General features: G+C 34.2%; 1 protein-coding gene across 2 annotated transcripts in view; it reads right to left on the reverse strand.

The window, feature by feature from the left end:
• CNKSR2 (connector enhancer of kinase suppressor of Ras 2) overlaps positions 1 to 26,823 on the reverse strand; it is a 167,339-nt gene that overhangs the window by 121,170 nt on the left and 19,346 nt on the right. For both annotated transcript variants that reach the window (XM_088144838.1, XM_088144839.1), the window contains exons 2-4: positions 10,362 to 10,525; positions 8,782 to 8,984; positions 4,297 to 4,384 (exon numbers count right to left, since the gene is read on the reverse strand). In XM_088144838.1, coding sequence (XP_088000964.1) covers positions 4,297 to 4,384; positions 8,782 to 8,984; positions 10,362 to 10,525 — 455 coding nt within the window. The remainder of the gene's footprint in view (positions 1 to 4,296; positions 4,385 to 8,781; positions 8,985 to 10,361; positions 10,526 to 26,823) is intronic.

Consider the following 26,823-nt stretch of genomic DNA (forward strand, 5'->3'; position numbering starts at 1 on the left):
ATAAATAATACAATTATACAGCAAGTTAAATTTAATTTTTATCCTTATTCTAAACAGTCTCATGGGGTTCTTTGATAACATTATTATTCAAAAGTTGTCTATTAAGTTCATGATATTAATAGTGAAGGAAACATGTAGTAACTAAGAGTCTTTTGCAGAATCTGGCTATTTTAAGAATGCAAAGTATTAATAGTTTATGTTAAAACAAATAATAACTTTGTATATATTTTAACAAGTGTGACAAAACACCACAGAAAATTCCCAAATGCCAAACAAAACATGCCTTTTTGTTGTTGTTGTTATAATCAAATCCAATTGTTCTTATTAATTCTGTAGAAATTTAAAATCTATGAATCCAGCAAACCTGAACATGTTAGTTCAGTTTCTTTCAGGATTAAACTCTCTAAAAGCATAAGAAAATATATATGTTCCACATTTTTAAAGTCTATAATTAAAATCTGTCCTATTTTAAGTCTACTATTAAAATCATATCAATAAATGCCGGAGATATTTCACTCTATCTTCTGTAGCATATTAATATTTATGCAACCATCAAATAAAATTCTCCCTTCACTTTTACAGCTGCATTATTTTTCTAATTTTGTATCATAGAAACACAGCATCAGAATGGGTCAGTCAGGCCACTGAATCCAATCTCTAGCTTTGTATATGAATCCAAATTAAAGCAACACTAACAGATGGCTGTCCATCCTCTTTTTGAATACATCCATTGAAGAGGAATTCACCATCTGCCTTCAAATCTTCAGAGTGTGATATATTCAATATAATGGCAACTGAGAGACATAGTTATACACCCATACCATGTTGAGGATCCAACTAAGGCATTATTTCACTCTCAAGAGCAATGTAACCTGTTTATGAAAAAGATTAATGCTTCTTATCTTTCATGAATTCATGCTTCTTATCTTTCGTGAATTTCATGAAGAGACAGAATCCTGTCTCTTTACAGGTGGCAGAAAAGAGACATAAAAGTCTTAAAAACTTAAAAACTTTCTCACAAATATGCTCTATTTCACAGCAGTACATCACTTATTTTTATTTGCTTCCATTGTAAATTACAATATTAAAGCAACAATTTCGGATCTTGTTTTCCATCACTGATATATATTGAGATTATACTTAAGATTCCGCTTAATTGTATGTGACATTAAATAAGTAGTTGTCTATATTTTCAGCCATGGAAACTGCAGGAGCAAGTAACAGGCCAGCTTTAGAGGTCTCTGCTGTGTAAAAGGAACATCTCATTTCAGAGAACAAGTTCACCGCTGGTAGAACTGGTGGGGAGCCGGGAGCTGATGGCACAAAATGGATTTCTGAAAGAGTGCTAATTTACCCAACATATTAGTTTTTTCAAATTAAAAAAAAAAGGAGACCAGATGAAAAGCAACCTGTAATGTGATCTAGGTTTTTACCTGTTGCTTTTCATATCAAAGGAATACATAAATGCCATGAAGACATCTATTTATCAGTGACTAGTGCATTAGAACAGGGATTTTTTTTAAGCAGAAAGCACTGCTGGGTAAGTTAACTTTAATTCAGCTTGATTCAGAGTAAAACTGCAGAATATATTTCTGAGCCTTGCAAGTAGCTTAAGAACACTGTCCAGCTATCACAATGCCAGTGTCTTCCTTAGCATGTTTCCTTTTCCTCCCATGCATCTGTTCACATAGGCTTTTAAATCCAAATAAATAGGCAAAAATCTAAAAGAATACACTGCAATATTTATTTTACCTAAGAAACATGAGTGAAATAGGTGAAAAAAAATTGGACACACTGCCAACATGGAGTCATAATGCCTTCATGTGAAAATTCTAGCAAGAAGATGAAGGTTCCTAAGGAAACGTGTTTTTTTTTATCCTTGAAGTACAAGGATATACCAATATGCATTCAAGTCAAATAACTGCAAAAAAAACAGTGGAAGCTGTAACTTTGAGAAACTGATTTTTTAAAAACCTTAAAGGATCTTGACTATAACATTAATCATTATATAACTTATGAAAGGGTTTATGTTGCCAGGGAGATACTGATACTTACAGCAATGTGGAAACCAATCAGATTCTGAGACATAATGCTTTTCAAAAATATATACGGAATCTGTAACCACAGACTCCTTTTTCTCTGCCTGAAGCATGGAATCAAGAGACTTGGTGATAGAAGAATAAAAAGGGAATTCCTCCACTTCTAATCACCCCAGTAACGCAAAGAGTATGAGTTTTGGTTTTCTAAAACCAACCACAAACAGTAGGTGTTTTGTCTTTTTAACACCGCCAACACCATCCAGCAAAACTAGGAGTTTCAAATGGGCCTTGCAATTAGTTTCAAAGAAGAAATTAGAAGCTGCCTGACACACACAAAAAAGAACAGACTTGAAATTATTCTTTTTCCTTCTATTTTTCACACAAACACCATTTCCCTTCATAAATCTTAAGATACATAGTACGGTGTAAACTATTTTTCTCTTCTCCTAAATGAAAAATTCTCTTGCTTTGCAAATTCTGTGTCAAGGAAAAGACTGAAGAACAGAGCAAGAGTATGTAAAACAGTTCAAATTCAAAATATTTTGAGCTCAAAATGCTTTATCGCACACTTGAGAGAGCTGTTTTGAGTATGTTTTGAGTATGTTTCAAGCTTCTGTTTTGTGCTTGGACACATTTGGAGTTTGGAAAACTTCCAGTATGGTTGGAACAGCATCAAACCACTTCAAGTAAGATCAAAGCAGTTGCTTCAACATCAAAACCAGGTATTTTGAGCTGGTTCTGTTTTGAGTTCAAAATATATCACTGTACTACAAATAGTCCTCAGTTAACACCACTGGTTCAGTGACCATTCAACAGTGCTGAACAAGCGGTACTTATAGCTGGTCCTCGAAGTTCCAGCCATTCCGGCACCCCCACAGTCACATGATCACAAACCAGCCATCTGGCAACAGCTCGCACTTAGGATGGTTGCAGCATCCCACGGTCACATGATCATCATTTGCAATCTTCCCTGCCAGCTTCCCACAAGCAAAGTCAATACAGAAGCCAGCAGGGAAGCTCCAAGACATTCCTGTAAGTCACTCAAACTCCTGAAGCTTTTTCTCCTGAAAAGCCTGGCTACAGAGTACGAACTCCTGGGGACCTCGTACTCTGTAGAGCATGTGTGCCCACAGCAACCTCCCCGCCCATGGTGGCCCTCTTCACACCTTACCCCACCCAGAAGCAGCCACTCCCAGCCCCACTATACTCGCACCACACAGCAAAAGCCACTTACCCTCACACCAGCCTGCTTGTGATCCATCTGGGACTTGCAACTTTCTGCCGGCTTCCCCACTGACTTTGCTTGTAGGAAGCCAGCAGGAAGTTGTGAGGAGGTTCTCACTTAATGACCGATGATCCTCACTTAACAATGGCAACAGGGACTGCCAGGATTGCTGTCACTAAGTGATGTGGTCAAGTGACATCACACTTTATGATTGCATCACTTAGCAACATAAATTCCGATTCCAATTGCCGTCATTAAGCTAGAACTACCTGTATAGCTCAAGTTCAATGACCTTTTAACACAGTTCAGAATATTAGTTCAAAATATATGAAGGAGACATGAAATACATCTTCCTTAAAATTCTTTTGCATCTTCTTAACTTCAATAACATTCTTATAACAATTATTGGGTTATGCAGTAAACAAAAATAATATAAGATTTGTATTTAAAACTAAGAATGCAAATTAAATACATATATTTGTGTATGCGTATATATGTGTGTTTGTATGTGACTATGTGTGAGATAGATAGATAGATAGATAGATAGATAGATAGATAGATAGATAGATAGATAGATAGATAGATAGATAGATCTGATAGATAGGATGTGATGGACTGGAATGGTGGGAGGGGAGTAAAGAATGTGCTCTCATCTCCAGAGGAGCGAGGAAGAGATAAGCGGAGGAGACTGGAACCTCCCTAAGAAAATCCATTGGTGTGAACTGGCTGAGCCTGGGAACTGGTTTCATTCTGGGAACATTCTTGTTAAGGGCTTGTAGCTAATAAACCTTGCTGGATTGATTCTGCATGGTCTCCTGGAGTTCCTTGGCTAGGCCTGACATCAATGTTCCCAGAATGAAACCAGTTTATTTTAAGGGAATTTGTAACATAGTTTATAGGAATTTGTAACATAGTTTAGTAAATTGGTAAATAGAAATATTTTAACTCTAAAGACATTCTGTGTACAAAATCTTTACATGGAAAACTCTTTTTTAATTAAATAATAACATTTAACTTTACGTAGTTTCACACCTGTTGTACAATTGTTGTTAATTCGAGGCAGAGTTGTATGACATTGTTCCTTGTGACAGAATAATCTGTTACAGCAGCAAAAGGTGATCTGGAAAAGTAAAGTTAAAATATGGTAAATACAAATCTTGTTAATAGTAACTTCTTATAATGCTAATTATAAAACATATTAATAATATTGAATATGAAAAAATATGCTCAGATACATAAAATATATTAACATGAAAAATATTCAATTTAAATTGCTTGACTTAGCTGAAATCCATTCTTAATTATTCTTCACAATTATTTGTGAAAATTTGATTGCTACTTTTGAAGAGTTACAGAGTTGCTCAGATATGTAGACTTTATGTTCACATGTTGTTCATGCTTTCCTTTAGAATTATTTTTTCCAACACTTCAATAAAAGTATCATTAAATACTGGTTTAAGCTGATCAACATTTCTGGTAAATCAGCACAGCTGTTTTAAATTCAGAACAGGAATGTTCAAACTTGAAAAGCAATGTTTCGAACTCAAAATGCTGTGGATGCAACATTTTGCCTGCCGTTGCTATTAAGATTATCTAAAAAATTTATTTCTCTCTCTCAGAGAATTAGTTGCCATACCCAATTTTTGGTAATCGTTCTAGAAGTGTTATAGGGTCAGGTGTCTCAAGCTAAAAATAGGGTTTAAAATTTGAGACAAAGCTCTTTGGGGTTCAAAGCACTTTATAATTCTTGAAGCAGCCTGTTCCATGCTCAAAACAGGGCATTTCAAATTCAAAATAATGCTTTTTTATTTCAAAAGGACTTGAATTGAAAATATTTTGCTCAACCTAGTTAATACTAACAACATTAGTACTTCTGTTATCTATTCGAACATTTTGACCTAAATTTTCTACATACCACTAATCACAATTCTGCCTGATTCAGATTAGCCACTAGCTTTCAAAGCACTGTTTGATCCCCATCATAGTATCTGTTTTAAATATATCAGTTGTCTCCTTATTAAATTTATATCCCACCTTTTGTCAAAGACTTCAGAGCAGCATATTTTCTCCTCCTATTTTATCCCAGAACAACAATCCTGTGAGGTAGGTTGGGCTAACACAGATAATAGCTGGTCCAAAATGTAATGTAATGTAATGTAATGTAATGTAATGTAATTTATACAGTTTAGGCACCACCCAACTCCAAACTGACTGGGCGGTATACAATAATATAGAAAATACAATGCAATAAATATATAAGAAATAAAGAACCAATGGTAAGTTCTAACCCGCACCCTCAAATAATGTGACAGCCCTAATCCAAGGCCTGGAAGAATAACTTGGCCTTTAGGGCTTTCCAGAATGCCATCAGGATGGATGGATGGATGCCATCAGGATGGAAGCCACATGGATAGGGGGAATCTCATTCCAGAGGGCAGGGACCACGACAGAGAAGGCATGCTTCCTGGTTCCCAATAGATTACATTGTTTAATTCAAGGGACCCAGAGCATGCCAAACCTCTGAGATCGAACCAGCCAGGCTGATATTATGGGAGATAGGCAGTCCCTTAAGTAACCAGGATCTATGCCATGTAGAGCTTTATAGGTGATAACCAGCACCTTGAATCACACTCAGAAGCATGCCAATAACCAGTGCAACTCACAAAGCAGAGTTGTCACATACAGTAACAAGGTAGGTCCATCACTGCCCATGCTGCAGCATTCTAAACCAGTTGAATCTTTCAAGTGGTCTTTAAGGGCAGCTCCATGTAGTACACATTGCAATAGGTGGGTGGGACATGAGTGACTGTCTGAAGGGCCTCCCAATCTAGGAAGGGGTGCAACTGGCACACAGATGAAACTGTGCATAGGCCTTCCTGGCCACAGATGCCTCCTGTTCATTATGCAGGAACTGTGAGTTCAGAAAGACCCCCAGATAGCACACCATTCTCTAATGGAGGAGTGCAGCCTTATCCAAGGTTAAAGATGGAGTATCCCCAGATCTATGTTGTGCTTCCTCACTAAAGGTGCATTTGAACTTGAGTCTCTCAATATCTTAACTACTATGCTACATTGGCTCTCTAAGAATGAGCTATTTTAAAGTAGGGGAAAGAAAAAATAATCCAAAAATATCTATTATGCATTTTTTTGTTTTTCATCTCTTCTGCTGATTTTCTGTAAACCCAAAACAGCATTGCAATAAAGAGCAAAAGACAGATCATGTGGAATATAATTTTGTATCAGACTATTTTAAATTGCTTTTTATACAAATTCTTTAGTATAAAGTATTCTAAATTTAGTTTGCTCAAGACTTTCCTCCAAAGCATCTTTAGCATATTTATTTGACAACACCACACTCCTTTATGGATCATAGCAGTGTTAAAATTTAAAATGTAAACTATCTGAAACGGTAGGACAACATGTACACCAACTGCACATATTCTGTAATATCTGTTCATGCTAAATCATAAGGGAGTAGGTGTTGTCTTTTAGTATGTCTTGTTAAACATTCATAACATTTTTTTCAGCTGCCATATTTAAGCTGTATTAATTTTCTTTATGTTTTGTATTTTCTTCATTCTATGTCCATGATTTTCTTGAAACATATCAAAGTGATTTGCCATTCATTTCTGCTGGGTTTGATTTTGGAATTGGTTCCCAGGCCAGTAGGGCTGGCCTCTCTCATGCTTCCTCCAGTTGTTAAGGTAAGGCATGAGGGAAGCCCTTTCTTTTTAACCCTACTAGCAGGGATAACCCTACCAGGAACTCCCGCTACCACCAGAATTGTTCTCTGGGACTTTGAAGCTACAGAACTCTCCCACTTCCCCTGGGATAAGGACATTTTCATTACAAGATCAAATAGCTAAAGCTATGGTCAGTGGTAATAATGGTTATAAAAGCTGGAAAGAAATCAGGCAGACCCATTCAGATGCACTGAAGACAAGGCATATGCTGCAAGATTCAATCAATCACTCCTGACCACTTCCTTGATCATAAAGCAGAAGCTCACATATTTAGTTGTGTGATATAAGCAGATGGGGGACTAGAAACAATTCTTATGTTTGGGTAGGTTGAAGGAATATAAAGGAAAGACAACAAAGTAGGTAGATGGTCCAAATCAAAGATACAGATGGTCCTCATTTAACGACCACTTGTTCAGCAATCGTTCAAACTTGCGACAGCACTGAACAAGTAGTACTTACAACCAGTCCTCGAACTTTGGGCCATCACAGCACTCCTGCAGTCACTTGCCAACCAGCCCGGATTTCCGACCATTGCAGCATCCCACAGTGACGTGATTGCAATTTGTAACCTTTCCTGTTAGCTTCCTACAAGCAAAGTCAATGGGAAAGCCAACAGGAATTCATAATCATGTGAGGTCCTCACTTAATGACCCACGTGGTCCTTGCTTAACAACAGTAACTGGGGACTGCCAGAAGTACCATCATTAAGCAACACAGTCATGTGGCATCACGCTTTACGACCGCATCACTTAGCAATGGAAATTCTGGGTTGAATTAACATGGTTAAGTGAAGACTACCTGTAATGTCATTGGAAGAGCTATCAGTTATTACTAGAAAAGCTGAGGTGGCATTAGAAGTCAAATTCACTTTGATAACACTTAAACATTTTCTTCGTATTCGTATCATGTAACATAGAAGATCATGATAACCTATTCTTTTATACAATCACTACCAATTATAAATTCTTGATAAGTCCAAAATTGTTTTGTCTCTTGAGAAAATGCAAGGAATTGGAGCATAAATTAATGTAGTAGTAATCAACCACTGCAAAAGAAACTTTAGCCATGTTTAATAAGTAGGAGAATAATGTTCTTATTTGAAAATATCAAGGTGGGTGTTATCCCATGCTGTGCAACCTTTTCATTTGCAAAGGTGTTGGATAAGGCTACACTATTATTTGAACAGAAATGTTGCTTATACATAATACAGTACTCTAACAGGAAAGTAAAAAGTTACTGACTCCCCAAGGACAAAAACATTTTAGCTTCTTTTCTCAGGCAGAAAGAAAGCCATAAAGGTGCACATCTCTGGAACTCTTCTGACAAAGATCAGTATTATGCAAAATGAACACAATGACTGAATTTCACAATACTTGAAGATGCTTGCTACTGCATAGTCCAGTCTGCTCTAAAGTTGAAGCAGGGAAGGACTGTTTCATTAGCCAAGAAAGTGTGCTAGAATCCTTAGCTTAAAGGAATAGATGCACACCAGTAAAGCAGCATTTGGTTCCACCCACCAGTAGGCGGTCTGCCTCCAGGCAGCCATCAAAACTAGTTGCCAAATGGGACTAGCTTTGGTGCTAAACCTTCAGTCTTGGACTAAGTTTAATCCATATTTAAACTTAAATCATTTTGTGATCGATAAAAATTTTGTTGTTTTAAATAAGGAAAGCAGATTACTTGCAATTAAAATTTTAATACAAGTTATAATATACTGCATTTATTCATAAGAACAATAAAGCATTCATCCATAAAACTACTGAAATGGTTTTACCTGTCCAGCCAAGCTAGGAGACTTTTTGCTGCTCCAATCAAATCCACTACTGAGGTAAGGAAATCATTTGGTAATTTTCTGCTGGTCCTACCATCATAATGACCACTCCTCCTCCTCCCTGTGATAAAGTTCTGAAGGTTTTTGGCAGATGCATTTAGCTTGTGAGAAAGTGTTTTTAGGTTTTCAGTTTCTAATCCATAATTCTGCATTTTAAAAAAAGAGCACAAAAAGTTTATCCTTTTTGATAAGAAAGCCAACTTAATACTGAGCACATGAATACATCTATTACTATTTCCTGCATTATTGTATTTATGTAGTAGAAATAGAAATTAAAAATCTATCAACTATAAACCTGAAATGTGATGAGTATTACATATTTCTATAGTAAAAGGTTGGGTTTTTTTTAAGTTAATAGTGCCATTTAAAAGAAATGGAAATAAAATGTACTTATGAAAACAGTTTGAAGGATTAAATGAAAAAAAACCAGATTCACTTAACAATTTAGGAATGATATATGACATCCATATAAGTTTAAGCATTGTTCTGAATCTTTAATAGATAATAGGACATTTTTAATAGAATTCTTATTTTACTTTTGAAAATTAATGTATAATCTCCTTTTCTGGACCAGAAATTCCCAAGACTCACTAATTTATTTGCTTCTTTTTATAAAACTTTAAGTTTTCTAGAAAACTTTCTCCTTAATCATTCTAAGATACATTTACAATAAAATGTATTATCCTTAAAATCATACCCTAATGATTCAGAATCTCTTTCTACAGAAACTGAACATTCATAAGAATCATGTAATACTTGCACGAGATCAGTCCTATCTAGGCAACAGCAAAATCTGCTGCAGATTTTAGAAATGGAAATACTTATTTTAGATAGCCTTACAAAATATTCAGAGGTTTGCTTCAGCTGCAGTAATACCACAAGTGAAGCTCTCCTCTTTAAAGTGCTGAGGAGTTTACAACTTTTCAAACATTTAGTGCAACTACATTCCAGATCATCTGCTCACACATGTGTATGCAGAAAATACATGTCCAACAGGATTGGCAGCAAAATGCTAATTGCATATAATGCTAAGCTACAATTGATTTGTTTGGTTTTGTCGTAGGCTATTTTGTAATTCACCCATTTATTTATTCACCAAACCATAATTACAACCAACTATCATTTAACGTGAGTTATGAACCCAGCCAATGTGCCCTGTTATGCATTTTGAGAAGAAGGCATCTTGCTTGCAGCTGTAAAAGACTGAGTATGATTTACAAAGAAAGCAATGGTTCCCTTTATTGAAGCAAATTATTTCTGCAAACAAAGTAGTCATTTTCAGTTCAATAAAAATACTTTTTTCTTTGAAGAGAGCTAACTTTGATCTTAAAATGACAGACTTTTCAACTATGCTTTGTACTGCAATTCAATTTCAGTTTTTTCACTAGAAGTAAATGATGTGATTATTAAGACTATGCAAAATCCTTGAAGTAATTTTGCACAACCCCAGTGATTATACAATTTTCATATTTTATTTCAGAACCCTTCCTCTTTTTTTCTCCATCTACCCACAAAATATTTACCAATGCACAGAGTAAGTCAACTGCTTCCAAGATAAGCTCTTGATGACCAATTCGAGTAACTCCCAGATCCTCCAGTTCTTGATGAGTAATACGTAGTAGCTGGTCTCCACCAATCTTCTCCCTCTCAAAATTTTTGATATACTGTTGTAGGCAGTCATCAAGACCTAAGAAAAAAACAAGAAATACAATATTTGCAGACTAAAATAGGTGCTTGGACTCTTCACCTGTTATCTATTAATGACAGATTATCTAACATTTCTTTCATCTAAATCATATTTATTTTCATCTCAGCATAGTTACTTGTTTCATGTACATTTAAAACATGTATAGGACACTTTTTTATAGATAGGATCACCTTTTTAATAAACTACTATTTTGGCTGCAATTATGTCTGGAAGCAAAGTATCCAGCTGTTTGAGGAGGACTTTTTGAAGCTTGAAGGGATTTTTACATACATACATACATCAATGTCATATATATTCACCACACTGTTCAGGGTAAACAACATGATAAAAGTCACAGAAAAATACTAAGAGGTGGTAAACAAAGAAATAAAAAACAGCAACAACAGAAATCTACTGAATATCAACAACATTCACTAAACCTCCCCATACCTTTCTGTCCTTGAAAACCATCCTTCTACCATACCCATATAGTATTTCATACATTCCCTTCTGTTCACACTTCTCTTTTAGAGGATCTCATCGATTCCATCCAACCATTATTTTTGATCTTTCCCTTCCTCTCAATCCATTTGCAATCTGATTTTCATTCATTTTCTTTATATGTCCAAACCATACACTTACATAATTCAGTCCCATTAACTATGCTTAATTTTAGATTTCACTTCACATACCCAATGCTCACATACATATAAAGAAGTGGGTGGAAATGCAGTTATAATATAGTTATTTTCACTTCTTGAAGAAGACCTATTACTATCTTTCTAGCAGTAGAAAACAGCAATTGCATATCTTAAAAATTTTCCTTCCATTTTTCCATCCTTTCTTGAACTTTCTGTTAGGTCATACAACTTAATCTACTGTAGTTGTACTAAACTTTCATCATTTATATATAACTTGCCTTTAAACTGTAAAACTTGTTTTATTTTATACAGCCAAATCCAAATTAAACTCATTGTCTTTGCAAGGAGTGAAAAATTGTGGTTGACCTCTTAGTGACAGTTTTATATACTTTAATATAAATATAATATTAATTAATATTTCATTAATTAATATAAATATTATACTTTTATAAATATATTTATGTTTGTGATGCGATGCTTTCTGCTTGCCCTCAGGAAAAGGGATTTTTTAAAATCACTAATAAAAATATATATAATAGTTTTGAAATTAAACAATTAATATATATTATTATGGCAATAATTCAGATGTTTTGATGTTTTCATGACTAAGTCCAGAGGCTTCCACAAAATGGCAGGCAAGATCTTGCAACTGATTTCCCACTTCTTTTTAAGATCTGTTGCATGCATCAGAGAATGTAAAAAGGAGCATGGCTTCGATTGTCTGGTCATGCCCACCATTTTGATATTGTTGAACCCTCTGAAGATACTCCTGACTAAGTCATCAATGCCCTCATTCAGTCCCAACACTCAGTTTAACAGCAAAGACAAGGAGTTTTTACAGATCTAGTCTTAACTTGCTGTTAACATGGGCAAGAAAATATCATGACCTGCTATGCTATTCAATAAACTTAAATCTCTTCTGCATTTTAATGCAAATATTATAATATCAAATAACTTATATTTATTTGAGGTTATAACTAGTCTAGTACCATACAAAATGCAATCACTCCCCTCAATTTGTTCACATAGGAATTCTAATTTCAGCTCCTAGATTGGGCTTTTTTTCTCTTTCCTCTAAGAATGTAACTGATCATGGATCTCCAAGAGCAGTATTCTTTTTTTTTTTTAATTATTCAGATGCTCTGTCCTAAAGAGAAAGACATACACCTCATATACTGCTCACAATCATCTCTAGATAATCCCAGAAACATCATGTTGAACTTTATGTAATTTTGCTCAAATCTTGAGAAATACTCTGTGATCCTTTTCTGAATATTCGGGGGGGGGGTTATTATTATTATTATAAATTTTATTGTTTTCAAAAAATGTTAAAATACAGAAAAATCAAGAAAAAGGAAGGGAAAAAAAGGGGAAAAAAGGGGAAAAAAGAAAAAAGGGGAAAGGGGGGCATAAGAAAGAAAGAGTAGCTTCCAACTTTCCTTGGTACAGGTATAGATACAGAACATATTCGCCTCTTATTCTAATATCTAAAAGTTTACATAGTAAAAAATAGTTTTTAATCTAATATTCAAGAAGATTCCTAAAATCAATCTATTTGGATAATACATATAATTTGTACAAGATATTTCTATAAGTATAACATCAATCAGCAAATCCCAAAATCAAAGTTGGATTTATTTTGAATATCCAGCAAAAAGTCTAAGAGTGGTTTCCAATCAGAGACAAAGTTAGGCAGTGCCCTGTCTTTGAGGAAAGTGGTGAGTTTCGCCATCTCCGCCAATTCCATTAGTTTCAATATCCATTCTTCAGCAGTAGGTATTTGTAAATCCTTCCATTTTTGCACATATAGGAGTCTCACCACAGTTATTATATAAAGAAATAAATGTTTGTGTTGCCTTTGCATTTGTTTATCCATCATACCTAAAAGAAAAGTCTCTGGTTTCAATTGCAATCAATTTTCAAAATCTTTTGAATCAAAATATATATCATATTCCAATATTTCTTAGCCTTTTCACAAGTCCACCATAAGTCATAGAATGTCCTTCACATTGATTACATTTCCAACAGACATATGAGGTTCCTTTATACATCTTTGACAATTTATCTGGTGTCAAATACCAACAGTAGATCATTTTATAGAAATTTTCTTTCAACATATCATTGAGAGTGAACTTTAACCCTTTATTCCACATATTTTCCCACTGGTCTAACATTATGTTATACCCAAAGTTTTTTGCCCGTTTAACCATACAACCTTTAACATATTCATCTTCCAAATTCACCTTTAACAAAAAAAAAAAAATTGTATGCGGAGAAAGCTTTTGATAATTTGAACTGGTCATTCCTGTTTAAACTTTTGGAAGATATGGACTGGTGAGAACTTTCTGCAACTGATTAAGTCGATATACACTTCCCAAAAGGCAAGTATTATTGTTAATGATGAACTCACAAAACCATGTGAGATACAAAAGGGGACAAGACAGGGTTGTCCCTTGTCACCTCTACTTTTTATTTTAGTTCTGGAAGTGTTAAATAGAGATATTAGACAAGATGTGAATATAAAGGGTTTACAAATCAAAAAATAAGTTTTTAAATTAAGAGACTTTGAAGATGATTTAGTTTTGATTTTACAGGAACCTCAAAATGGAACTGAATGTTTAATGAAGAAATTGAAAGATTTTGGTGCACTTGCTGGATTTAAGGTAAATAGACAAAAAAACAAAGATGTTGGTTAAGAATATGACTATGAAAGATCAAGAAATATTGATGAAGAAGTCTGGCTTCAAAATTGAAAAAAAGGCTAGGTATCTGGGAGTTACGGTGACCAATATGAATTCTATGTTATATCAAAATAATTATGTTAAAGACCAGAATGATATTAAAAAGGATTTATTAAGATGGGGTAAACTGCAACTGTCATTGTTAGGTAGAATTTCAGTAATTAAAATGAATGTTTTACCTAGAATGCTTTTTCTTTTTCAGACAATACCAATATTGATAAATGATGTACCATTTAAACAATGGCAGAAAGAGATTTCTAAATTTGTGTGGCAAGGTAAAATACCAAGAATAAAATACAAACTTTCCCAGGATGTCAAAGGAAGAGGTGGGTTAGGTCTTCCAGATTTAAAGTTATACTTTGATGCCTGCTGTCTGGTATGGTTGAAAGAATGGATAACTTTACAAAACAAGAGGTTATTGGAATTAGAAGGACATGAGTTAAGATTTGGATGGAATGGATATTTATGGTATGACAAAGTGAAAGCTAATATTGATTTTAAGAATCACTGTCAGACATTCTATGCTGAAAATCTGGAATAGATATAAGGCAAGATTGTCTCCAAAACTTCCTCTGTGGTTGTCACCCAGGGAAGCTTTTTATAGAAGAGAAATGACAGTTAAGCAACCATGGCTGATGTACAGCACTTTGTTATCGTTTTCTGAAGGAGAACCTAACCTGAAGAAGAGAGAAGAATTAGAATTGGAAGGTTTGGTTTGCCAATGGTTTACAGACGCACAGTTGCTGGAAAGATTTAAACTAGATAAGAAAAGCTATGAATTTACCACTGAGAACACTGAGTTTGAATATGTTTTGTGTACTAATGATGAACATCTTATTGCTAAAATGTATAATTTTTTGTTAAAGCTAAAAACTCTGGTTTGAATGCCTATTTTTACACATTCATACTTCATTATCTTCTCCATAAAGATTTGGTCAATTGGCTTTACCTGGGGCCAAAAAGAGAAAATTCAAATGCCTTGGTACTGTAATTGAACCACTACCAACAATAGCATAAAGATCAATACAAGAGATCAATACAAGCTCTGACCCATATATACTTCTTGTGACATCAGAATAAATATTACTTGGTCACATATCAAAACTAGGACAATCTATAATTCGTATTTAAAGTATATCATTGATAGAGAATTTTGCTTTGATGACATTGCTTTATAAAAGGCAGAGTTTATAAATTATTTCTGAATATAATAGGATAAGCATAAGTTATTTGACTCAGCAGCCTGCAATGACTATCTAATGGATTAAGCACTGTTTAGTAAATTCAGCACTGAAATTAACAAGAGTTACTATTCATTGCTCCCTAGAAGTTATTTAAGGAGTTTCATAATTTCCAAGGTGCAGCTGTGCAAACAATCTTAATGTCTAGCTAATCATCACTAGATCTTAATTTGCCCATTCTTCTCTCACTTCCTAAGACATGAGAGAGAAGGTTATGAGAAAAATCAAGGGTTTTGCACAATGGATTTTACTGAATTATATCAAGTGGCATAATAATTTCCTTTTCATTTAGAATGATCAGAATTCTAAACAGCTTCTTAGAAGCTAACTACTTGCTTACAGCTGTTCAAACAACTAGATACAAATTTAACTTATTTTACAACTTAACTGGTACACAATTTCAAATGAAGTTTATGTTCATGAACAATGTTGTAACTTTAATACTTACTAAGTGGTTTCATTCAATAAACTAAAATAAAAATCTACCCTAAAGAACAGATAACCTGCAGTGTAATTCTCTGTTCAGAAACAAGGTTCACTAAATTTTATGGTGCCTATACAGATTTGTCATTTGCTAAGTCTAATGGAGATATAACTGCATAATTATTTCTCCAGCTGCTTGTTTTTATATAATTGTTTGCTTCCATACAATATTTCTGACCACTTTTCTACTTAACTCAATCAGGATAAACATAGTTGAGAAAAAAAGATTAAACAATCCTTCTAAAACATATTTAAAATTACTAACATGAATTTAGATCAATAAGGCAAAGGCTGTAAAAGAAAAACCCACGTTGTACTTTATAAGCTCTTTGGGATAGAATCTGTCAGCAGCTTATCCCCTGTGCCTAAATCAGCTGGAAATGAAGCCAGTTTAAAACATCTTTTTCTAGTTGTTAACTCCTTCCTTCACTTTGGCCATGATATGGGAGATCTCTAGGACTGATTCCTGTGCTCAGAAGGTACTGGGAATATCTCAAAAAATACTGATAAGCAGATGGATATTTCAGCTCAGTCTTATCTTGGAAAAGGAAGGATGGCCCTTCAGTCTTGCCTGGGGAAAAGAGGTTCAATTTGCTCTCAGACATTCTGCCGTAATTAATTCACTAATAAATGAATGTAAGAGCTTGAGGTTATTCAAATCCTCAGATTCTATATATTAAACCTTTACTTTCTATTGAATGTATCATCATGAATCTTTCTTCCCGAGTTGTACTTTACTGTTAAGGCCTTCTCAAGCCCCACTGTTTCAGCCAGTGATAAACTGGTGTTCTGTCCAGACCATGCTTACCACATTCCCTGATTGGTAGATTTCCCTGCTTCATTACTTTTACAGTTCTTCCTGTAATGTCAGCTAGAAACTTCTAGAACTCTTCTCAGTTTCACCCAGTTGAGGGGAAAAGGGTTAGGTCCACTATTTCACTGCTTCACAGTTTCATCAGTGAAGTTTTTTTAAAAAAGCCTTTCATGTTCTGTGTGTGTGTGCGTGCCTTCAAGTCAGTGTTGACTCCTGGAGACTGCCTGTAGTTTCCTTGGCAAGGTTTCAGAAGTGGTTTGCTATTACCTCCTTCCTAGGGCTGAGAGTTTAACTTGTACAGGAAAAGAAAAGAAAATGGTCATGGGGGGCAGCAACCAGTGAATGGGGTAGCTAGGTATTCCTTCACAGTGCAGTTGGAATGGACGTGTCTGCCTGCAATGAAACACAGCAGAAAACTAGACAGCACCACTTGAGCAAGCAGAGTCAGAAAACATAACTATTGATGCCTAGCAGGAAAAGATTATTTGAAGTTGCTCTTGGAGAGGCTGGGAGCAGGAACTATATCACTATGCACATTTTGCCTTCAAATAAGGCTCAGTAGCCTGTATTCATGCTGGAAAAAGCTAATAGTTGTGGATGAACCCTCTGTCTCATGACTGAAAGTTGCACTGTATGGGAGCAGTCACCAAGAACACTTGTATGTGTAAATGCCAAACTGGTTTGGCAATAAACTCAAAATAAAGATTCTCTAATTACTCTTAAGTGCTGGGTATTTGGGAATAAGCAGTATTTTAGCAACTTCAGTCATATAACCTCCCATTGGAATGATTTCGCATTGGAGACATGTCTATCTCTGACCCTGTCTACCTTCCGGAAAGCTAAAGACAGCTTTCCCAGGGAGCTTTTGAAGCTTGACGCCATGTACTGTGTTGGGGTTTTATTTGTTCTATGTCTATGGTTTACACTTTATTATACGTTCTTATTTTTTGAGCCACCAAGAGTCCTTTGATTGCAGTGGTATATAAGTTTCATTTAAAAATAAATAAATAACCAACATAATTTTTCAGGATTGTGTTTCCATAAGTAGATGTCATTATAAATCTATGACTTGTTTGCAACCTATGTATTGTATCCAGTCTTGGAGATGAAAAAAAGAAGCAACAGATGCTTAAAAAAGAATCCAAACTTTATATATATCAATAATATGCTAATATCAGATCACAACAGCCACCTGTGATGTGTAACAATTTCATTTGTATGGGATGCACGGAACAGGCAAAATTCAATTTGAATCAACAATCTGAATTAACAGTCCCTTTTCCAGCTCAATTCTGAAAATCAATGTAGTCTCATTACGAATCATCAATTAGATTGATTAGGAGGTATTCATGCACTTTATTTATTAGCGTAACTATCAGTCTATCTGGACTAAAGAAGAAGCACGCATTTTGGCAGGGAAAAAATCTGAATTTGATTTGATTTCACATTTATTTCATTCATTAATGTCATTCATTATATATATTATATGTAAAATATACATACCAAAAATGGCTAATATGATTCTCACTGTTTTTCGTTTTTTCACTCTGTGACATCAACATAAAATTAAGTAGCAATTTTTAAAGGGATACTGGGGTGGCCCATTTTATGAATACACAGTATTCTTTTTGAACCAAAAATATAATATGACAAATGAGACCTGCAACAAAATGTTGCAGTTTTTCATTTCACAATGCATTTATTTTATATTTTATTTTATAAACAGAAGTTTCAAGAGATTTTCAGAAAAGATTAAAAAAAATAATAAAATGCTACAAATTAAGATCAGCAGTTCTAACAATAGTAAAGCTAGGAATACATATTAACAATAATTCTAAACTGACTACTAAATCATAAAAATATTTCAAAGGACACTATTCTATTTCTCCCTCTCTCATGTTTGTGTTCACAGACCAAAGAGAATAATCAACATACAGTCTGTCCTTGTTTAGTGACTGCAATTTGTTCCAGCAAAATGGTCACTGAGCAAAATGAACAGTAAGCAAACTATGTGACACAGAGGAAGAGAGAGAGAGAGAGAGAGAGAGAGAGAGAGAGAGAGAGAGAGAGAGAGAGAGATCCTGCAAAGATCACTGATTGCTTCCACCTCATTTAGATAAAGTTCTCTCGTGCAGCAACGCCAGTGTTACTCTCACTCTGGCATGCGTTGTTGTCAGGCACAGAAATTTGGCTGTAAAGGCACACATTGGTCAAAAAAAAATTTTTTTTACTACCATTTACTACCATTTATTACTGTCATATTTGTGAATCATCACTAACAGAGGTTGCTAAACAAGGACTGACTGTATTCAATCTTGATTAGTGTTTTGTTTTGGGTGATCACCCCTACACATTTTTCTTTTTAAATATTTTGTATTCATCATTGCATTTCATCAGAAACAATAATTTGTGTCAAATATCCTTTCAAAATATACTATTTATTAAAAAATAAATAACAAAATAAATATCCTGACAAACAGTATTGTGATAAATAATTTGGATTATCTAGTACTATTTGAAGATGCAAATAGTACTAGATAATCCAAATTATTTATATTTTGGATTATCTAGTGCTATTTGCATCTTCAATTCCACAAAGTTACTATTTATATTTATATATACATATGATATATGATATACAGTAAATGCTTAATCCAATTACATGTGCCAAAAATAAAACACTATAATCAATATTATTTACAAAAGCACACCTCACAATGTATATTTATAAATGAACTATTTTTATCAATGAACTGTTTTTATCTTCTTACTAAAAAGATATTTCTGTATGGCAACCTTTTTTCAGAATAGTAGTTCCTTAAACCCCACTGGAATATTGCACTGTTGTTTTGACTAAAATAAATTCCAGTACTTGCAAACCAATCCAGCAGGATTTCATATATGTAATTCTAGTATGACAGGAAAATGTGCACATAAATGTAACAGTTAAGACAGCAGACACATAAGTCTTATTGTAAAACTGGAATACTGCCAATCAGCTGTTCCAACAAGGAGTATGATGCAGAACCAAGTCCCTCCAGTCCTCTTTTCCTTAAACACACGATAGGTGGTATTCCAATTTGAAAAACTGGACTATGTGAAATGAACACTTCTATAAGTTCTTAGTCTTTCTTAACGAGTGCAACATTCAATGCTTTGTATTGCTGACAACACAGATTCAGGAACTATAAAGAATGTTGTTGTCTTTCTTCAACTGAAGTAGCACAGCTACAGGAAACTCCTGACTCACCTGTAACTGTATCTATTGTCACATATTTATTAAATCAGGGATTTGGTAAATCTAAATTAAAATAAATGATAAAATTAAACTTTTGCAATAGAAAGAGAAATATATGAATTTTTAAAATTAGTTATTGTAGAAAACAAATACATTACTTCTTGATTAACAGTGCAGTTTTCCAATGAATTCCTTATTAAAAGAATTAATCAATTCAGGCTCTGAGAATCTGTTAAATATTTTTATTACTGATTGTATTGAGAAAATAATGAAATAGTTGCTACTGCAGATATTATAAAATATTGACAAACTAGACTGAAGTGTGAAAGAAATAAGCTGTACTTAAAACAGTGAGGAACACTTATTACAACTGACCTCAAAAGATTAGTGGGTGGAATTTTAGTTGCTTTCTTCTGTGCAACCCATTGTAGAATAGTACTTCAGCTATAATAGCAGCATTATTATTGTTGTGATATATTGAAATCTAGACCATATAAGCTGGGAGGTATAATTAATACAGAAAGTCATCAAAATAAACTTACTTTATTATCAAATAATAAAATAAGGAAATATAATGGGCAAAACCATTTATAGTGGGCCAAAAGCCATTATAAACCATTATATTAACAGCCAGTTTGGTCTAATGCAGGGTTTCTCAACCAGGGTTCCATGGAACCCTAGGATTCCGCAAGAGGTCACTAGGGGTTCCCTGGGAGAACATGATTTATTTAAAAAATTATTTCAAATTCAGGCAATGTCTTCTCATAGTGATGAGCAGAGACCAAACAAAAATTTAGTTACAACTCTTTCTGAGCTCTCTGGTAGTGTGCTGTAGGACTGTGTTTATTTCATTGAATCCATTCTTAATTTTTGACATGAGATGGGAAGACTGTTGATAACAGGTAAACACTATATTGCAGGAAGGCAGGAATATATTGCAGGAAGGGAGGAGTATTTTGAAGGAAGGGGAGAGAGAAGTGCATTTTTCAAGAAATTAATGCTCATCCAACTTAGTCTTGATGTCAGTCTCCCCCTCCTGAATCTTTTCCCTGCAGTTTTCCTGTAGTTATTTTATTCCATTATTTTAAATAAATTTCTTACATGTTTATTCAGTCATGTCTGAGGGTCCAATGTGGCAATTTTGAAGAGGAGTGAGAGAGAAGAGGAGGATTCTAGATCGGACAATGCCGATAAGTTTAATGATGATAATGATAATGAGGAATTTAAATCTTCTCAGCCATTTCCCTGCACTGGTACATCAATGGACTCAAAAAAAGTCCATCTTTACAATGAAAACTATTTATCAATGGGTTTTACATGGACTGGCGATTCACGTTGTCCTATTCTGTTATGCCTCATCTGTGGCAAATAACTTACAAATGCAGCAATGGCACCACCAAAATTAAAAAGACACTTAACTACAAATCACAGTCCTATAAAAAGTAAAAGTTATAATTATTTTAAATAGATTTTGGAATCACAGAACAAACAGAGTAAAAAATAAAGAATAAAACAAACAGAATAAAAAAGCCCAAGAAGCAAGTTATTTAGTATCAGAACTTATTACACAGCAAAGTAAAAGTCACACTTTGGATGAAAGAGAATTACGCCAGCATGTAAAATAATAGTGGGGAAAATGCTAGGAACAGATACAATACAAGAAATTGAAAAGGTTCCACTGTCAAACAGTACAATAAGTCGGTGTACTGATGACCTGTCACATGATGCAGAAGAGGTTTTGTATGATAAACTGAAGAACAGTAGCTTTTCTGTCCAAGTTGATGAGTCAACAGACTTCACCAATAAATGTCATGTTATGGCATTTGTAAGATTTGTAAATGATGGTGAAATTCAAGAAAACTTTTTCTGCTGCAAAGAACTTAATTATTATCATATTTTTTATATTTTATGCTGTACTATTTATGTTTTTATTGGTTTTAACTGTTTGGTTGTGAACCGCCCAGAGTCCCTCCTTGTGGGGGAGTTGGGCGGTGATATAAATTTGATTTATAAATAAATAAATAAACTACATGAAACGCACAAAGGCCAAGATGTATTTAAAGTTTTGTCTTCATATCTGGAAACAAAAGGTCTGTCTTGGAGAAACTGCACTGGCATCTGTACTGATGGTGCTTCATCAATGGTTGGCTCCATGAGAGGCTTCATTTCTCTTATAAGAAAAGAAAATCCTGGTGTTGTCACAACACACTTCTTTGTTCACAGAGAGGTGTTGGTGTCAAAAACTCTTCGAGATGAAGTGAAAAAAGTTCTAGATGATGCTACAAAATGGTTAACTTTACTGAACAAAGACCAGTTCACTCAAGAATGTTTAAAAAACGGTGTGAAAACCTAAGTCTCTTGGTACACACAGAAATATGGTGGCTCAGCAGAGGAAGAGTTCTCAAGAGGGTGTTTGAGCTGAAGGCAGAATTGCAAGAGTATTTTCAAGAAAATAGTATTCCACATTTTGCTGGGTGCTTTAAAGATGGAGAATGGTTGTACAAACTAGCATACTTAGTGGACATCTTTCATCACATGAACCAGCTGAACAAGTCTCTGCAAGGCACTGGAGAAAATGTTTTGACTTCAAGTGACGAGATTCATGGATTTAAAAGAAAACTGAATGTTTGGAAAATCATGTTGCAAAAGGAAATACTGAAATGTTTCCACTGCCGCTTGGGCTTGAGAGTGGGGTACCAGAGAGTCTCAAATCTAATTGAAAACCCCCTGGAAGTACTGCAGAACAAAACTGATCAGTACTTTCAACACAAATGTATGACTGGGTGAGGGCTCCTTTCTCTGCATCTTCTGCTCAGCCTGAGAACTTCACTTTGAAGGAAGAAGAACTTTGTGAGCTACAGTCTGATTATACACTCAAAATGAGATTTACTGATCTGCTCATGGAGAAATTCTGGATTTCTGTGAAAGAAGAGTATCCTGCCATTCATAGGAAGGCAATGAACATTTTGCTGCAGTTTTCAACTTCCTACATTTTTCTTATTTAACAAACATCAAAAGCAAAGACAGAAATTGTTTTATTTCAGTTGAAGATGAAATCTGTGTCTGTTTATCTCAAGTTTGGTTCAGAATTGAGTATCTGTGCACCAAAAAACAAGCAGAGATTTCACATTAAAGAGGTAAGTTTCATTCTTTATTTTTAGTTTAAGAACACTGTCAATACATATATACAGGCCTACACAAAACAAATATAATAATTTTGGAGGGCGGAGCTGGCGTCGCGGCGATACGGCGGGCGATCCTGGGCTCCCAGGATCGCAGTCGATATCTCCTCCCCTGGACGGTCCCGATGGACCTAAGCCGTCCCGTAGAGATGGCGATCGCAAAGGGCGCGTCCTGCGGATCTCAGGGACGCCGCAAGTCCCAGATTGATCCCAGGAGAAGCTCTTGAAGCCGGCGGAGGAGAGGCAGCCAAAATGGCTGCGAAAGCCGGGACAGCTCCAAAGGAAGAAGGAAGAGAGGGGTGTCAACTGGGTGAGATGGACTTTTACTATTCAACTATTCTTAGAGAACACCTTAAGTAACTTAAAGAGATTTTTAAAAGTGAAGAAAAGTGGATTAAGCGGCGAGATTGAGCCTTATAAAAAAAGGGGGGGAAATTTTTTTTCTTTTCAACTTTCCCTTTTTAGTGGAATTGGCAAGATGTTTTTCTCTTAAAAAAATATATATTTTAACTGGATTGGCTTTTTCTTTTTAATATTCAATAACTCTCTATCTTAAGCCTTTTTTTTTTACTTAAGATTTCTTTATTGTTATAAGAAATTTATACTTTTTGATTTTGAAATGGGGAAAGTGGAGTTAAGAGAAAGTAAATGAAAGAAAGTTGCACTGCCATCTAGAGGCTCGACATAGTGCTTTTTTTCTTCTATTGTGACACATGCTCAAGGACCCTGTGCTTTCTAAAAAGATAGTGGGATGTGCATGTTTATACAGGTGCCATCCGTAACTATAAACAAGAAAGTGGAGTTGAAAGCGATTTTGAAAATATCAAGATGGAAAGTTTGAGCTAGTCACAAGAGCCCTGATTAGTGGCAGTAGTTCTTCTTTCTGCTAGAAGCTCTGCTTTGCTCTCCATTCCCCCCTCAGTTGGATTTTTTTTTAAAGAGACTTAGTCTTTTCCCTCCTCTTCTTTTTTTTTTTCTCCTCTTGCTTTTTTTTCCTTATTTTTGGCAAGAACAAAGATAAAGAATCCTTTGACTCAATGAAGGTTTATCAAGATAATAAATTATATGAGAAACACAATGCAGAAAAAGATCTTTAAACTATTGAGGATGACTATAAAAAACTGGAAGAAGAGCTGCAGAAATTCCCGCAAAAGAAAAAAGAAAAAAAGATATTAAAGCTAAAATGGACTTAATTAAACATAAAACGGGATCAATGGAAAAGGAAGAAATAGTACAAGAAATCAGAAACATTAAACAGAATTATTGTGAGGCTTATAAACTGAGAATTAAAAGGGTTAATCAACTGATAAATGAAGAGGGATAGACTTGTTCTTGGCACTGAGGGTGAGAAAAAGATTATACAAGATTATAATGGAAAATCGTATTAAGAGAATGCACAAAAAGAAGAAGTAAAACAATATTGAAAGAAACTACTTCAGATGTTTAAAGAAAAAACGAGGGGAATACAACAATGATGGAACTGACAGAAGCTTCAAAAAGCAGAATGTTTGAAAGGACATTTATTATTGCTTTCTCTTATCTAATAATATAGAAAAAGGAATAAATAGCTAGATATTTTGGGATATTGAATGAAAAGGGTGAACTCAAAATTATGCAAGCGCTGGAATAAAGTATAAATCTGAGATATATAGTTAAAAATTGTATTTGATTGTAAATGTCTCAAGAGATTAGACTAAAATTTATACATGGTTGAATATAGTAACATATAGATTTTAAACTAGAGACATTTTTGTTGAAACATGTAGTGAAGAATCTGGTTAGAACTGTAACCCGGTTAGAACTGTAACTGATATTGTAACTGATACTGGTTAGAACTGTAACTTTTAAGAATTGGAAAAATTAAAAAGTACTTATGCAGGAGGAAGTTATTGAAAATTATGGAATGTGCAGAGATGAGTTAAATTGAGATTTGAAATTAGAGTAAGAAGATAAGTAATTTTATATGACACTGAGAAAATATAGTAATGTAATGGATTAGGAAATTTTATAATAGAAATTTGATATTAATTATTATATATATACACATATAATCGATAGATGAAAATGTATTACTAATCCTATTGAAAGTTAAAATTTCTTGTAATAAATGATTCTATAGATTAGTTATGAATGATTAATAATTGTTAATTGATAAGTATATAAGTATATTTTGAATAGATGATATGAGAATTTAAGATTATGAAAGGGGCACCAACGAGTTGGTAACTGGTTGACACACGTTATAAAATGGAAGATGCTTTTTCTATGCCTTTCTATGTTTTTGTTTGTTCATGTATGTTTTGTGTTTGTTGTAAAAATAAAAAAAATATTTATAAAAAAAAAAAAACAAATATAATAATTTTGGGTTATTATATAGGTATAGGTAATTCTGGCCTATATTTGAGTCTGAATGTGCAGGGGTTCCCCAAGGCCTGATAAATATTTCAAGGGTTCCTCCAGGGTCAAAAGGTTGAGAAAGGCTGATCTAGTGGTTAAGGCACTACTGTGACTGTGAGTGCATGAAAACTGACTGGATGACTTTGGGCCAGTCATTCTCTCTCAGCCCAATTCACCTCACAAGGTTGCGGTGGGGAAAATAGGAGAAAGGAGTATTAGGTATGTTCACCACCTTGGGTTAATTATAAGAAATAATAAAGGCAGGATAAAAAATCTAAAAAAAAAAACTTTCAAGGATAGTTATATTCAAAAGCTTCACAACTTCATATGAGATCAGAAGTATTTTAGAAATAGAGGGTTTTTAAAAAAAAAACTGAAAACAAATAATTTTATGTTAAATATTAATATGTAATTAGGACCTGCAACAAAATATTATTCTTCCCCTCAGCTTTCAATCTCTTTCATTCATTCTTGTCTCTTTGAGAACAGATTCTATAAAGGTTTCTTCTTAAAGTTGTTGTGTGCTTCTGCAGACTTCAGGATTTGGGGTCAATCTGCATATACAATTGTATTTAAAACACTGACCTTGCTATTAGCTCATAAGATTTTATGAAGTTTTTTCCATGAATACCATGTGTAGACTTTCCCATCACAAAAAACTTAACCATTAAGAATTGCCTCAAATAATCCAAGAATAATCCAATAGTGCAAACATACTAATTCCCTCAGGTGCTGGGGCTCGGATGTTAGTCAAGCCTATTACACATTGTGATAAGCTGTTAATATTTATTTATTTATTTATATAGTTTTTATTAAAGATGTTCACAGAAATAAAAGATAAACATGAAGTAATATAAAGTGAAATTAAGAAAAAGAGAAAAAATAAGTGAAAAGTAGTGCAAGTAGAAAAAAAGATAAAGAAGCAACTTCCTATCTTCTTTACAACAGTTACAAATATACTTATTATCACTCGTCCTTCTTCAGAGTTACATCATAATTCCTTTCTTCCCATATTCAACCCTTTTTAAGCAGCAAATCCATAAATCACCATTTTTTTCCCATTTTCAACAAAAAGTCCATAAAAGGTTCCCAGCCTTTAGTGAAAGTACTTGTTCTTATCCTCGATCAAACAGGTCAATTTTGCTATTTCTGCAAATTCCATCATCTTCACAGTCCATTCCTCCATTGTGGGTATTTCAGTATTTTTCCATGTTTGTGCATATAATAATCTCGCTGCAGTTACCATGTACAAAAGCAATCTTCCATAAGTCTTTTCTAATTGGTTATCCATAAGTCCCAGTAAAAAAAAGTTCTGGTTTCATAACATGTGAAAATTTATGAGGAGCCTCAGTTGCATTCTATTATTGCTTTATTTTATACTGTGTTATGTTTTACATACTGTTACTCACCCAGAGTAACTAGATTGAGATGTGCAATCAACATAGTATAACCATCATAAAAGCGTAAGCAGTTTGGAAAGCAAGTCTTGCTACCATGATGAGCACAGAAACTCCAGGCATGTAATGTTTTTTAATTTTCTTTAAGAGGTGAATTGTTTCAG

This window comes from Python bivittatus, unplaced genomic scaffold (assembly GCF_059951505.1).
Source record: "Python bivittatus isolate LINGU-HERP-01145 unplaced genomic scaffold, Pbiv_v1 ctg000350_np1212, whole genome shotgun sequence".
NCBI lineage: Eukaryota > Metazoa > Chordata > Lepidosauria > Squamata > Pythonidae > Python > Python bivittatus.